The sequence below is a fragment of the Kogia breviceps genome, chromosome 4, assembly GCF_026419965.1.
Source record: "Kogia breviceps isolate mKogBre1 chromosome 4, mKogBre1 haplotype 1, whole genome shotgun sequence".
NCBI lineage: Eukaryota > Metazoa > Chordata > Mammalia > Artiodactyla > Physeteridae > Kogia > Kogia breviceps.
The window spans coordinates 9,060,551-9,076,192 of NC_081313.1; the positions used below are offsets into that span (position 1 = coordinate 9,060,551).

A 15,642-nucleotide genomic window follows, 5' to 3' on the forward strand; every position below is an offset into this window, starting at 1 on the left:
GTCTTTACACACACATTTTTCTTTGGATGCATGTAGCCGCGGCCCCTAAAGGCTCCCTTGACAGCCACAGTGGAAAGAATTTAGAGAAGCTTGGAAAAGTCTTCAGACCTTTTCTCACCCCAAAGATACTACTTATCAATAAGAGGTCCTTTTATAAGCAGCTGTCATTGATTGAAATTCACCTGTGAGCGAGGAAGAACCCACAACCAAGAGACGTCCCAGATGGCGTCCACTTACGGACGGTGGCCGCATGGGGACTAGGGCTCAGAACGGCCAAGAGCACAGATAACTGGATTTCTGTCAGCTCTGGGAGGGTGACAGTAACATTTACCATCCACCAGGGCACTTTCTGGGAGTGAAACAGGGCAAGAGGTGCAAACCAGGGTCGTCCTGGGCAAGCCAGGTTCTGTGTTCACCTGGGGGCATCAGTGTCTCCATGCTGATTCTCTTCGAGATGGCTGGTGCCCCCATTTTCCTGGCAGGGGTGTTAAACAGTGGTTAAGGACACACACAGAGCTGGACAGCTGTAGAACCCTAGGTCTCTGACCACTGGCTGTGTGACTTGGACAGTGTACCCAATATCTCCGTGACCATAACCTCCTCTGTAAGACGGCCATAATAGTGGCCACGTTTTAGGCTGCTGTGTGGAATCGGGGAATTAGAGTATTTACGTGTGATAAGCAGAATAAACCTCTCTGCCCCAAAGATGTCGACATCTTAGTCTCTGAAACCTGTGAATACGTTAGGTTATGTGGTGGAGGGAATTAAGGTTGCTAATTAGTTGGGGAGATTACCCTGGATTATCCGGGGGGCGGGGCATGGAATCCTGAGTGTCCCATAAGCAAAAGAGGGAGGCAGAAGAGTTAGAGTGAAACGGCGTGAGAAGGACGAGACCTGCTATTGCTGGCTTTAGAGATGCAGGAAGAGGCCATGAGACAAGGAATGTGGGCGGCCTTGGAAAGCTGTAAAGACAAGGAAACAGATGCCTCCCTCGAGCCTCCAGAAGGAATGCAGCCCTGTCGAGACTCGTTGATTTTAGACCAAAGAGACCCATTTTGGACTCCTGATCTCTGATCTGTAAGATGGTAAGACAATAAGTTTGTGTTTTTAAGCTGCCATGTTTGTGGCTGTTCGTTATAGCAGCAACAGGAAACTAACCCGGTATGTAGGTGCTGAGAAGAGTTCCTGGCACACAGCAAGTGCTACACAAGGATTTATATCATTAACAATGGTGGAGATGGTACTGCTGGGAGGTCCAGAGCTTGTGACCTAGATCTAATGGGTCCATGATGGAGTCCTGGTTCTGCCATTTAATGAGCTGTGTGACCTTGGCCAAAGTGTGAAATCTCTCTGTGCTTCTATTTCCTCCCAAAGTCCCCACTGCCAAATCGGAGATTAGGTCTCAACATATGGATTTTGGGGGAACCAAACATTCAGACCAGTGCGTCAACCTTTTGACCTTTGTCCTGGATTTGAGGAACCGAGGGAAGAGGAAAACAAATACCAAATTTTTACAAAGGACAAGATCATGATGGAAAAGAAATTGAACTGAGATAAGTTTTATTTTACTTTTTAAGTTTAAATTTTTCATTGAAGAATAGTTGATTCACAATGTCATGTCAGTTTCAGGCGTACACAATCTGAAAAAGAAGAGATAAGTTGTCTCTTTAAAAGCATGCCAACTTGGCTATCATTTTTCAGGCACCGACTGTGCGACAGCCACCATTCAAGGCAGGGAAGATCGTTCCATTTTACAGATGAGGTCTGAAGCTTTCAGTAACTTATACCAGATTGCACCACTTTTTCTAGTCCTAGGTTGGGACTGGAAGGGCGATGAGGGCTGCCAGGGTCCAGATCCTGCACTGTTCCCACCTGTGACTGGAATCGGGCAAAAGGCACTGTATATGTTTGACCGGGGGCAGGAAAAGCGAGCAGGAAAACCAGTTTTCAGGGTATATTTCTGGACCTTTGCCATTCCAAACCTTTCTTGTCAGCTTCTCAACATTTCATGGGCTGCTAATCCCACAGGCTTTGAGTCAACTTGATTTTCTATTTCAAGCATCCTCTCAGCATCGAAAAAGGACCCGGCATGAAAGCAGGTAAACACAGGACAATGCATGAAAGGGAGAAAAGTCTCTCCCTGAAAAAAAAATGTTATGGCTTAAGTCAGAACGATTTTTCAATCAGCTCAAACTGATTCCTCTTACATCAAAGACTTGGGAGAATAAACTTCTTTCTCATCTTGCTGTTCAGCTTCCCTGGGGGCACATCCAGGCCTCTGTTTAACAAATGACTACTGGGGAATAAATCCGCCGTCTTGAGAAATGTTTTCTAATCTACCTGTGGCTGAGGGATGATTTTGAGAGAAGCTGGATGGCGGGGAGAGAAAGGAGAGAGAGAGTGGGGATGGGGAGGAAGTGGTAGAGAGGGAAGGATGGGGGTGGCCCCAGGGCTTGAACTTATCTCTCCTTAAGCTTGGTTTGGGAGGGTTACCAAGTCAAGAGCTTTTCTCTGCAGGGACAGGAACAAAAGAAAAAAAACAGGACAGCCACCGCCCTCCTTGGGGACACCAGCAGAAGGTGGGTGGCAGCTGGTGGGTTTGGTTTCCACATCCATTGCTGTCAACAGAGCTTTCACTAGTTCCTCTTGGTCACCAGGGTCATTTTGACTCCTTATTTTCTATTAGAAAGGGCTAATTTGGAAGCGGTCTGCAGAACGCGCCACCATAGGTTACCCTTTCGACAAACTGTTCCAGTTACAGGAGCTGAGCTGAGAGCGTGCGTGGAATCCAGGCTCTTTCACTCATTAACTTCTCTGGCCTCAAAGACAGCATGCACACATTTTTCCCTCCTCTAACTTGTCACTGAGAAAGCTCAGAAGTGGCCAAGCAGAGGGCTGAGTGCAAAGTGATGGGACAATAATAATACGGTAAAACTCAATAGCACATTCTGGCCAGCAAAGCACTGCTGAGTAGTTTATCACATTTGACCCTTTCAACAGCTGTAAGGATCCTCCTTGTCTCGAAGCTGAGGTCACCCGGGCCCTGTCCTCGGTCATCAGGAGGAGGAGATGGCACATTTTCCAGCACGCTCCTGGGGCCAAGCTCAGTGCTCTTGCTGCTCAGTCAGGAATATCTGAGTCTTCCGGTTTTTCTTCTTTTAACTTTTATTTTCTATCGGAGCATAGCTGATTAACAATGTTGTCTTAGTTGCAGGTGTACAGCAAAGCGATTCAGTTATACATATACATGTATCTATTCTTTCTCCAATTCTTTTCCCATTTAGTTTATTACAGAATATTGAGCAGAGTTCCTTGTGCTGTACAGTAGGTCCTTGTTGATTATTTATTGTAAATATAGTGGTGTGTACATCAATCCCAAACTCCCAATTTATCCCTTCTCCCTCCCATCTTTCCCCTTTGGTAACCATAAGCTTGTTTTCTAAGTCTGTGAGTCTGTTTCTGTTTTGTAAATAAGTTCATCCGTATCATATTTTTTAGAGTCTGCATATAAGCGGACGATATAAGCATATAGTCTTTGTCTGACTAACTTCACTTAGCATGATCATCTCTAGGTCCATCCATGTTGCGGCAAATGGCATTATTTCAAGGAATATCTGAGTTTTCTGACTCCAGCCCTAAATGGTCTTCAGTTTTTCAGTATCCTCTTTTGGGGGAAATGTGGACATTAACGAGAATCTCCAAGGTCTCCCGAGAGTTTGAGGAGTCTGGTCCTCTGACACCTCAGAAGAGAGATGTGTGTGCCTCACAGAACTCTGATTTTGGACCATGCTCCTGAAGGCTGCCTTACTCACCCAGTGGTGGGCACTGGACCAAGACAAGAGGCTGTTGACTCTTATTTTATTCTCAGCTACAAGGTCCAGACAGTATTAAAGCTTGCATGGTATCCATAAGGCTTATCATCCCCTGCCTGCATTGCAGCTTCTGTGAATTATGAATTACCTTCAGTAGCTCTTTGCAAAACTCCTCTACTGTGTTAACAGGTATCTGTAAATACTCAAGACATCTTGACTGGTTGCTTCTTTAGGGACTTAATTTTCCTGTCAATGATATTAAAAGGTCTAAAATGGCTGTTAAGGGCATTTACAAGAGAGGTTGATTAAATCTCTTCTATCATATTTTACTTTTGAAATTGATGTCATACACGGTAAATGAATGGATGCAAATGTAACTGAGTGGCGGTGATAAGGTGACAGTGTCATAACTGGAGTCAGCTGGTACTCAAAGGATTAGAGTCCCAGAAGATATCAGGGGTCCAAAACTTTAGGGAGTAGGGCTCAGGCATCAGTAAGTTTCTAGCTTTGCTAGTAATTTAGTTTTCTAGGGTTTTTTTAGTAATTTTCTAAATTTTTCAGTCGCTCTAATGTGTAGTCAAGGTTGAGAAGTGCCATGCCAAATCATCCCCATGCCAATGAGTAACTACATGGATAAAATCACTCTTATTTGTTCTTTATCTGACCTTACAACTAAGTTACATTATATTGTATTCCCGACTAGTGTCCATTTTAAAGCTGTATCTACGAAGGCGGTTCTCAATCCAAGATGCACGTCGAATCACCTGATGAACCTTCAGAGGAACAGAAATCGGAGACGAGAGTTGGACACTCAGATTCTCTCAGGGGGCTGTGATGGGGTCTAGGCACGTGCATTTATTAAATGTTCCAAAGGCAATTCCGATGAAGAGTTGGTATTAAAAACCATGGGACTGAGGCTGTGGTTCAGAACCAGGGCCAATTTTTGGCTCCCCACGGTATACCTGGCGATATCTGGAGACATTTTTGTTTGTCACAACTGGGCTGCGGGAAGGATGGTACTGGCATCTAGTGGGTGGAGACCAGGGATTCTGCTCAATGTCGCACAGGGCAGCCCCCAGCAAGGAACTGGACCCAAATGTCAACACAGTGGCTCTGGAGAAGGTCTTATTAAGGTATCACATGTATTAAGGTCTTATTAAGGTATCACACTCATCACATGTATTACTTGAAAGCATCAGTAAAGTCTGTGTTGATACCAGGATATTATGAAATTACAAATATTCTATTGAAAATGAACCAAAACTAATCAAAAGACAAGTGAAGACAAAACAAAATAGCTCAAACACTGGTGAAGCCCACCCAATTCTATTTTGGTTTGGGAACTAAAGCACTGAATGGACACCGATGATTTTTTTTTTTACAGGCTTGTTTATGTAGCATTTTGACAGCATTTATTTAGACTTCATCAGGCATTCCTCACATGGCATTGGACAAAATTAAGTTGTTCAGGGCTTCCCTGGTGGCGCAGCGGTTGAGAATCTGCCTGCCAATGCAGGGGACACGGGTTCGAGCCCTGGTCTGGGAAGATTCCCACATGCCGTGGAGCAACTGGGCCCGTGAACCACAATTACTAAGCCTGCGCGTCTGGAGCCTGTGCTCCGCAAAGAGGGAGGCCGTGATAGTGAGAGGCCCGCGCACCGCGATGAAGAGTGGCCCCCGCTTGCCGCAACTGGAGAAAGCCCTCGCACGGAAACGAAGACCCAACATAGCCATAAATAAATAAATAAATAAATTTTTTAAAGAATTAAGTTGTTCAAAAGCTATCTTGTAAGGATATAGGATTATTCAACTCTCAGGTAGTTTCGATATTTCTTTTTCTTTTGCCAATGGATTTTAGAAAATAAAGCTAGAAGATTGTGGGCAACCTGGTACGTGAGAGTTTATACACTCATCTGGAACACCCGTAGTTACAATAACTTAATCTAAATTTTTATTCACTACTAATCAAGAATGAAGTGTCTAGTTCTAGGCTAGGATTCAAAATCGATATAGATCTCAGAGTGAAAGTATTAAACATCGCATTAACTCTCTATCCTTGTTAGCCACTCTTTGGTCCCCTGAGCATCCTTCTTCTCTAAGATGCTTCACCTGTGCAAGTTCAACAAACCTTGCTATCGATCTCGCTGCTCCCCAGCGCAGACTGAATCACGTAGAGCAGCGCATCCGTGAGGCCATCACATTCCCGCATCCTCCTGCGGGCCTCCTCTCCGGCTGAACTAACATTCCTGCAAAGCAAAAGGATGTGTCAGCGCCCTTCACGGTGGTCACCTCCTCTCACAGTTTTAATCAAAACACTTTCCTTGCCTTTTCAGCTCTACCAAGAATATAATTTAATCAGGGGGGACGGCCTCCACAAAAGCATCCTAGAATTAGGTGAGTCACAGATATCTGCAAGGAAACTCTCTAAATAGAGAGTGCAGAATTCCAAACACGTGATCCGTGAGTCCTGTGACTGCTAAGAAGGGAGACTTTGGCCAAGTCTTCAAGGTCTGCTTCATTTACAATCGACCAGGGAATCAGAAGCTCTTTGATTCAAAGGATTCTTCTTCTTTGAGAAGTTTGAAATACTTTTCAAACACAAAGCTTTCAACTTACTGAAGTATTTTAGAGATCTAATTTCTCCTGCCTCAAAAAGATACCTACCTTGGCCCTGCCAGAGGTACACTTCTAGAAATTTATTCTAAGAACACGGAGATTTCTGTGAAAATTTAGTCATCGGGATGCCTATGGCACCTTTTATGGGTAGGAGTTGCCCGAACTCCTTCCAACCATGGCACAGGCTGAGCTAAAGCCAACAGAAGGGGACCCTTGTAACGAAATGCACAGCTGGGAGAGACAGCTTCCAGAAGGTACAAAAGACATGAGACAATCTAGTCAAAGGTGAATCTTTTGGGTGCTTTTAGTTATTCCACCACCTGAGAGGGTGTTCTGGTCTTCCTCTCCAACCGTGATTAAGGATTCAGTTCCAGCAGAGAACTTTTGCAGTAACTGAATGAGAGATAGCACAGGCTATTACAGGGATGCTGGAGGAGATGAGTTAATGGAAGTTACAAAGGGGCTGAAAAAATGTAGAAACTGTGGGGAAGGGTGATGGAAGGAGAGAATGATCTAGGTAGGTCAATGGTTCTCAAGCTATGGCTATTATCAGAATCACCTGGAGGGCATGTTCATGGAGAGAGCTGAGCCTCACCTTGAGATCACTGGTGGAGTCCGGTAATTTGCATACTTGGTTATGCAATGAAGACCTAAACTAAAGTAGCTCTAACTCTACTTCTGGCGGGGGGGCGGTTTAAACGGCTGGGGAGGGTAGTGTTCTTCAGTGACTGCTGAGGCCAGCCATGGGGCAGATTCCAAGAACCTGTGGCCTTAGAGCACACAGGAGTAGCTGAACAGAATGAATCTTCAAATCCGTGCTGTAATTGACACAAGTGTTCTCATTTCATTTTTCCAACGTATTTCCCTGTTATACTTCATTCTGTTTTACAGATAAGAGAACTGAGGCTCAGAGAGGTTGTCCAAGGCTACACAGGTAGTAAGTGGAGAAGCTAGAACAAACCCAGGTCTGTGAAGGACAGGAAAGCAAAGGCTTCAAGGCTTGGTGTACAACATGGACTAGGCCTTTTAGGAATTAAATCAAAGTAAAACAGGCTCAATGCTAAAATGCTACTGAACATAAATGTTTTCTTTAATATCTAAAAAGTTCTGCAGACATGTTTAAAGACGACCTATCAGTGTTTTAATGTAACACTGGGAAAGGTTATTCAATTCACATTCGTATTTTTGGCATTTGCGGATCTTAAAATATAAACAAAACTCCTCAGTTCCTTAGATAACATAACTGAGCAAATACTGGCAGCATTTTTATGGAAAGTGTTATAGATTCTGCCTTGCGATGGCCAACCCTCGTTCTGACAGCATCTCTGGGAGGGAGGAAAGAAATCTTTCTGCAAAAGAAAAAGTGGTGAGAGGCACACTGGTATTATTATGAGAAGGATGGTCTTCGTCAAAGAACATTTTTAGACCATTTCTCCTTGAAATGATTTTCACCAGGTTGAGCTTTGACACCGTTAGCGTACTAGGTTTGTCAAAAATTCCAGTAATTATAGCATTAAAAAAAAAAAATTCCAATCAGACCTCTTTGGTCTGAAGAACACTGAATGTAACGTATGATTGTCAGTCTTCAATCCTGCCTCTTCGTGCTTTGATGAGGTCATGTTTCCAATGACAGAAGAATGGAATTTGGACTTGAAAGAACTGTAGGGATAGCTCATGTGCACCTTAGTCTCGAATATCCTCTAGCCTTTCCCCTTATCCACGAATGCTCAGTCTTTCCTTTGAGTGGCTTCACGATGGGGGCAGGCTGCCTCCTAATTCACAAATAAACATCCTCCTGATCAGCCCTATTTTCACTGGTAGTCAATGAATGGGGAGGGGTAACCGATGGGAAAGATCAGGAATTAACAACTTTGTCAACATTACATGTTTTCAATATTAATTTGAGCATTTTCTTATTCTGGTTTGTTCTAGTCTAGTCTCCTCCACAATTAAAAAAAATTAACTGCCTACTACATTAAAATATGTAAGATATTACATATTAAAATGTGTAAGATACTGAGAAATGAGAAAGACTAATATTATAAGTCAAGGTCCCAGTAGGGAAGAGGAAGTAATTAGGACACACACATAAACACCACCCCTCGCAATGACACAGAGGGGAGAGTGCAGTTACCACAGTGTCTGCAGGTAGGATGAGGCTCCATATATATTTTTAAGTGAACTGAGGTGTGAACACGTCTCTTTTTCAATGAGTAACAGCGTCCTTCAAGCCTTTGGGGTTGGGTTTCCACTTTTTATCAACTATTCCCGAACAAGTGAAACATATCACAAGATTACCTTTGGTTTTTCACTCTGGAGGAGAGGAGGTTTCCTTTCCTTACTTCCCCCCTGCCCCAACACAAAATTTACTATACTTGTGCATTTCACTGTCTAAAAATAAAACTCTCAATAGCCTTATGTGTTGGTCACCGAATAGTTAGTTGTAATTATGGTCCCAGGTAGGTATCTGATAAAGAGCCAATGTCCGACCTACAAAGTTCCTCCCTCCTGTTGTACTTAAATCATCTGCTCGTCTTGAGGGAGGTGATTTCCATGTCTGGCTAGAAACTGGTGCAGTAAACTTCTATGCATAAACATAACACTGAAACAAAGACTTGTAATTATTTCGTAAAAAGCACAATGATGCTATAATATCTACTCCTTAGAAATAATCTCTGTAATCTTCACTGAACTGCCAGTTGCTATGTCATTTGGAAATTTCTGCTCGAAGTAGATTCTATAATCTTTTTATCTAATAGATGAAAAATAAACACGATTTTTATATCTTACAATCAAAAGATATAAAATCTCTTACAGTCTCTCTGTTCAAAGGTAACTAGCTAAACTGCTCTATTTTCCGTATCTTCAGTGCTGCTTCACGTCTCATTACTCGGAGGCTTCATCACTCACTACGCTCATTAAAAAAAAAAAAACAAACTTCAATATACGGTGCTCACAGGATCCAAAGTGGAATTTCCACGAAAGACTTTGGTTTGTATGATGTCACTTCAGATGGTCAGGATACGGGGGATCAAATCACACAGAAAACCAAGGGATGAGATTTTGAGTAATCAATCTACTTGAAATTAATCTCTCCCTTCTCTATACTCCCTTAGCTCTTTGAACCTTCATTATTGACCACCATTGATTTTGAATTGGAACTATTTAGGCTGTGACCTTATTGCTGCCTTGGGGCCTTCAGGAGGGTATTTGTATACCCAACATGCAGCTGAGTGCCCGACGCATCCAAGGTGCCCACCGCCAGTTGTCTATTACACGCGCATTCAGCTCTTCCACGGGATTGGAATTCACACGTAGTCCCTGACTGATTGACCTCTGTGCTCCACGCTTATCGGGTAAGTATCAGATGTCTGTTACACCATCAGTGCAGCCTTCTTACCTTGTGGTTCGTGCTCTGCCACTACAACCCCCATCCTGGATTATTCAGGGCTGTCTCAATTAGCAAAGAAAGATAAAGCAACTGCAAAGTGTATAATTTGGGGGAGGAAACTTGTTCAGTTTGAAGTTTCTTATGCTTGTTAATAATATTGATCATCCACACCGTGTGCCGAGGGAAGTGCACAGTTTCGCCACCTGAAGCCAACCAGGCTTTCCCAGTGTCACACCCACCACACATTCGGGCTTGTAGGAAGAATTTTCTGGTTTGAGATTAGTTTGTCTTGCTGTGCTCTCTGTTACCTCCTCTCCTCTCCACCCGACCTGATCCTTGGGCCTTTATCATCTGGCCTCCATAGGGGGTCATCTCATACCTGGCCCACCCCCCAGCCCCTGGAGTCCTGGGTTCCAGCCCTGCTAAAACTCCGTACCATCCTTCCCTACAGCCACACACAATCCTGCGCTGCTGCTCATTGGGCAACTCTGTCTCATTTCCCAATTTATAATCAGCAGAGCCCAGATGCTGGGTCTCTGCAGGATCTGGGCTGGGTTCCTGAGACTATATACAGGTGTCAAGAGTGGGATGGGGCTGCCAGAGGGCTTTAGAGAGCGGAGCAGAGATCGTTTCAAGAAACACAGGTAGTCTGGAGGCAAAGCTGCACTATGAAGCCGCACACCGAGCAGGACCTGGATGCCAACCCATCAGGACGGGCAGGAGGAGAGGCATAACCCGCCACAGAAGACAGCACAGAGGAGACCTGATGCTCAAGCTGGGTCCCTCCACGACGCGGGGGAGGGATGGGATGCATCCTCTTTCTGGTGGTCTGTTCCTTGGTCCCCAGTGCATAGCACGGATTAGGAACGCAGTGAGTGACTGCTGAATGAAACGGTGCACGAGTGTTTTCAGGTCTGTCTCCTTCTAGACCAGAAGTACTCTGCCAGGCTGATTTCGCCACCGGGAAACACTTACTGATGTCTGGGCACCAAAGGACACTTCGGCTGTCACAAATGCGGAGGGAGGGGGTGTCGCTAAGAACCTCCGATCAAAATCAGCAGTGCCGTGGTTGGGAGCAGGACACTGCCCCCAAATCTGGGTTCCAGGAATCAAGTGCATTTGTCTCCTTGGGGAAACAGCAGCTATGCCTCGTCCTCTCCTACAAAAGGCCCTGGGAGAACTCGTCTCTGGGTTCCAAAATCACCGACCAGAAACACCCAATCTTTTCCTCTCTGGGAGAACTGAGTGTGCAGGGCCTGGGAGGAAGGGGTCCTCTGTCCGGCCAGCTGGGTCAACACAGCAAGAGCCACCCAGCCAGATTCTCTCACTCCAGGTGCGACAGTTACGGGGTCCTGGGCGTCGCGTGAGCCCTGCCACGTCTGTCCTTCCCCTCTCTCCTCACTCAGAGGAGCTGTGCCACAGAAACCACTAGGGCTCATTCTTTTGATTTGTAGCTTCGCTGTAGAAAGGGAGCAGCTTGTTTCCTTCTTATCACTCAGTAACCTCAATGAAGGTGGATGCTCTTGTGTACCCGGTATGGGGCTACCTAGGGGTGAAGGCACATAAATGCCTTCTCTCGGTCTCCTCATCCGGAACGAGCCTACAGGGATGGTTTGACGTCACTGCATCACAGGGACACACAGCCAGGTGCTCAGGGCCTGGGTGGAGTCCTAGGGAAAAATGTCTACTGCTTCAGCTGCTTCTCGCTCAGAGCCTCCCATCCAGGGTTCAGTGAGACCCCGTGTGGACCACTGGGGCACCACGGGGGATGTGCTGTACCCCAAGCACTCAGAGAGGGTGGGGAGGAATGGAAGGTTTCACAGCCGCGCTGACAACCTCATTTTCTTAACTTCGATTACTGATTTGTAAACAATCTCAAACTAATGTAAACGCATTAAAACAACTTTTATCAGTAAAAGTAAACGTCCACACTTTCCTTCTCCTCTGTCCAAGGACATCACTGTGACCATTTGGTGTTTATCATTCAAGATTGTTTTCTACTCATGCAAATAAAACGCGGAGGAATGTTTTTGCCTTTTGCCACAGTGATTCCTCAGGCACTGTGCTTGTGTCCTTCAAAAGCATATCATTGCCTATTTTTAAAAATTATTATCCTATTAATAGACATCTAAGTTATTTTAAACTTTTTAGTGTAGTAAGTAATGTTAAGCTGAAATTTGGAGGAGCTGTGAATTTTGCCAGATGGACCCTGCAGAACCATTTTAGGAAGAAAGGGTAGCAGAGATAAATCAGTTCAAACCAACAAAATGACCCACCCTGACTGGCGCCTACTGTGCTCCACAGCCAGTGCCAAGTCTTGGGATAAAGAGGAAAACACCTGGCCCTTGACCTTGGGAGCTTACAGTCCAGGAAAGTAAGCAGACATACATTTGATGTGCCTGAATCTGGTATCGTCAGCATGAAACCAGCAGTATGAAGAATTTGGGAACCAATCCCTCTTGGAAGTGATGTCCAGGCACTTCCAGTGAAATCTAGATGTTCCTAGAAAGCGAACACAGGATGACATGGATGGAAGTTTTATGACTCGTCTTTATTTAAGGTGTAATTAAAATCTTTGCTTAAGTTATAATTCTGCAAACTTGGACATCAACTGCTTTCTTTAACATTTGTAGCATCAAGTCATGGGTTGGGACTTCAGAAGTAAGAACACAGAGTACACTACATGCGTTCTTAGTAAGAAAGCATTTCGCGCAAATTTAGTGGAAAGTACCTTCAAATTTGAAGGGTACACATGGGCTTAGGGGCAGTTTTAGGTGAAAAGCCTGTGTAAATACCAACCAAGCACAGCCGTGCAGAGGTGGGGTCTCTGGGTTACTCTCGGCATGAACGGAGGATAGGATCTGGCAGGGAGAGGTGGCATTCCGTGGCAAATATCAATTCTGATATTTGATACATTTTTACTGATACATTTTTACTAAGCCTGGAATCCTAAGCCAGCCCCTTGTATCTACTAAAACCATGGTGGGCTCATGGTCCACCAGCGTCACCTTGTTGATGCTCTTACCAAACCACGTAACCTGTGCTAAGTCCTCCTGGACATCTAGCGGCTGGCAGCCCAGGTGGGTTGCTCTGAGTGCCAGGCAGTGCATCACCAGACCTTCTCCTCCTGCCTGGTGTAGCTCAGCAGGAACACGCAGGTGAACATTTATGACATTTGGGCTCCCCCCACCTGCCTGGTGAATTCAAGTCATTCCAGAAGCATTTCCAGTGTTGCCTTTTTCTGACATCCTACCCAGAGAGCAGAGCCAAGGATGACGAGGATAAGTCCCTGGCTTTGAAACCCTGCAATTGGGATTTGCTGGGCTGGGTTTCCAAGTTGCTTTGGACCAGCACTCCATTTTATTTTCCATGTCTCCCTTTCTGGAACTGGAATGTCTATAACCATTATCCTGTGCCTGTCCCAGCACTGCATGTTGGGGGCAGATAACCTGTTTCTTTAGAATCATAGGTTCACAGGTGAAGAGAAATTGTTCCCCAGCAGCTGTACTTCATGGGTTACTCATCTGCGTTGGATTTAGATGATTCTGGTTATGGACTTTTGAGCTGAAGAGATTTAGGACTTTGAGTTGACACTGTAATTGGGATGAGACCTTGGGATGAGATGAAAATATGTGGGGTGGATGTGGATCTTTGGGGACCGGAGGGTGGTCTGTGGTGGACAAATAATGGTGCCCCAAGATGTCTATGTCCTAATCCCTGGAAACTGAATGGATTATCTTACATGGAAAAAGGGACTTTGCAGATGGAATTAAGGTTATGGACTTTAAAATAGGGAGACTGTCCTGGATGATCCCTGTGGGCCCAATTTAATCACATGAGCCTTAAAAGCAGAGAACATTCTCTGGCTGGAGTCAGCGAGATGAAGCAGAAGGGAAGTCAGAGAGATCCCAGCATGAAGTTTCAACTTCCCATTGCTGGTTCTGATGTATGGGGGCCACATGCAAAGATGAGAGAGAGGCGGCTGGCTTCCAGCTGATAGCCGGAAAGGAAACATAGACATCAGTCCTACAGCCACAGGGAACTGGGTTCTGGCCACAACCTGAAGGAGCTTGGAAGCAGATTCTCTCAAGAGCCATTAGAAAGAAACACAACCCTGCCCATATCTTGATTTTAAGTTGGTGAGACTGGAGTCAGACTTCCACTCCACAGAAACAAACTGTAGGATAATAAATTTGTGTTGTTCTAAGTCACTAAGTTCATAGTAATTTGTTACAGCAGCAATAGGAAACAAATACACAGCATTTAGCTTTTACTCAAGGGTAAGTGGAGCTCTTCTCAACACCATCCCTAAATGTTTCACACTCCATCCTTTCCCTGGAACACTGCTTATCTGCAATGGGCTCATGCAAGCTTTAAGATATTTCCAGATGATCAAATAATTGTACTGATTTGATCAAGTCCCAAATACCCCATAGATAAGACAATAAAAATTCATCCTAATGGGATGAGGTGCTGCCCTCAACTGTGCAAGGCCAGGAGATAGTCTATGTAACTCAGAGCATACTAAGGCCCTCTGCACAGGAAATATTGATGTGATATCATGATGCACCATAAAGTATGCTGCTTTTTCCCCCCCCATCTCTGAACTGATTAACCACAAGAGCGTCACCAGGTCAGTGGGTATCAGCTTGCTCTCCTGCTTGGCTGAAATCCTTCACTTCTGTCAGTCCTCTTTCTGGCAGAAGAGTTGCCTGAAAACCTCAGTCTTCACGGCTTCGAGGGAACAGAAAGTGCAGCAGCTAGTACTCTACACTGCGTGGGAAACGAGTGCGTGGATCGTAAGGGAGAGAAATGAGGCAGCTTCCCAGCTCTGATTGAGTGAAGTCTGTAGTGAGGCCTCCTTGCTTTAAGTGAGTTCCCAGAACTTCATCTGAAATGCTAACCCTAAGTACCAAATGGTAGGAACAGCATTAGGAATAGCCCCCACCTCCACAAATTTTATTGGGTGCAAATAATGGGAGGTTGAATTTACTTGAAAAGCTCTTGATTTCTCTCTCTGCATATGCGTTTTCAAAGCTGGTACTTCATTATAGTCGAGTCAGAACAACTTCCAGAGAAATCAATTTCCCTTTTTCTTCTTCTTTCTTTCTTTCTTTCTTTTTTTTTTTTTTAAGATTAGCACAGTCTTGCTGCTTAGATTCCTGCTATGCACCTTACTGTCTTCTCCCAAGGAAGGAAATTTCTTTATCAATCAGGACAGTGATAGCTCAGTAATTGCTTTGCTGAGCTGCAGAGACAGAATACTTCAGTAGCCCGGAGAACGACCCGGTACCCGGCCAGCAGTAAACCCCGCTGCCGCGCTGTCCTCAGAGTGAAGGCCCCCTGTTGACACCGCCACCTCCATTCATGAATGTAAACCAGCAGAGAGAGACGGGGAACCCCCTCTGACGCTGACTGTTCAATGCTGTCCCTTTTGAGGACCACCTAGATGCGTGCCTTCTGAAGTCAGCCGCGCACCCCACACGCTGTTGCGGAGATGCCCAGAGCAGAACCAGAATCACCCGCGTTAACAGACACCCAACTGCTGTCAAGTACTACCTAGGGCTTCGGCTCCACGATTCCAATTAAAATGGATGGACGCCACAGAGTTAAGTGCTCTATGAAATGTCTGCTCAAAGTCTCCTGTTGGGCTAAATTACAAGGAAATTGTAGGGAAAAAAAGGGTGAATGCTGTGTGGCTGAAACCGTTACCTGTGAACCCAATAGTGCCCATGATTTTTTCTGTGCTCTGTGAACACCCACAATTGTTTTCTAGCCTGTAGTTACTGGACCACATCGTGAGCTTGGAGCGGTGCCATGTGG

General features: G+C 45.0%; 1 protein-coding gene across 1 annotated transcript in view; it reads right to left on the reverse strand.

Annotated features, from left to right (window-relative positions):
• Window positions 1–15,642, reverse strand: part of CTNND2 (catenin delta 2) — a 961,852-nt gene that overhangs the window by 134,803 nt on the left and 811,407 nt on the right. Inside the window, exon 14 of the mRNA XM_067030803.1 lies at window positions 5,941–6,058. Coding sequence (XP_066886904.1) covers window positions 5,941–6,058 — 118 coding nt within the window. The remainder of the gene's footprint in view (window positions 1–5,940; window positions 6,059–15,642) is intronic.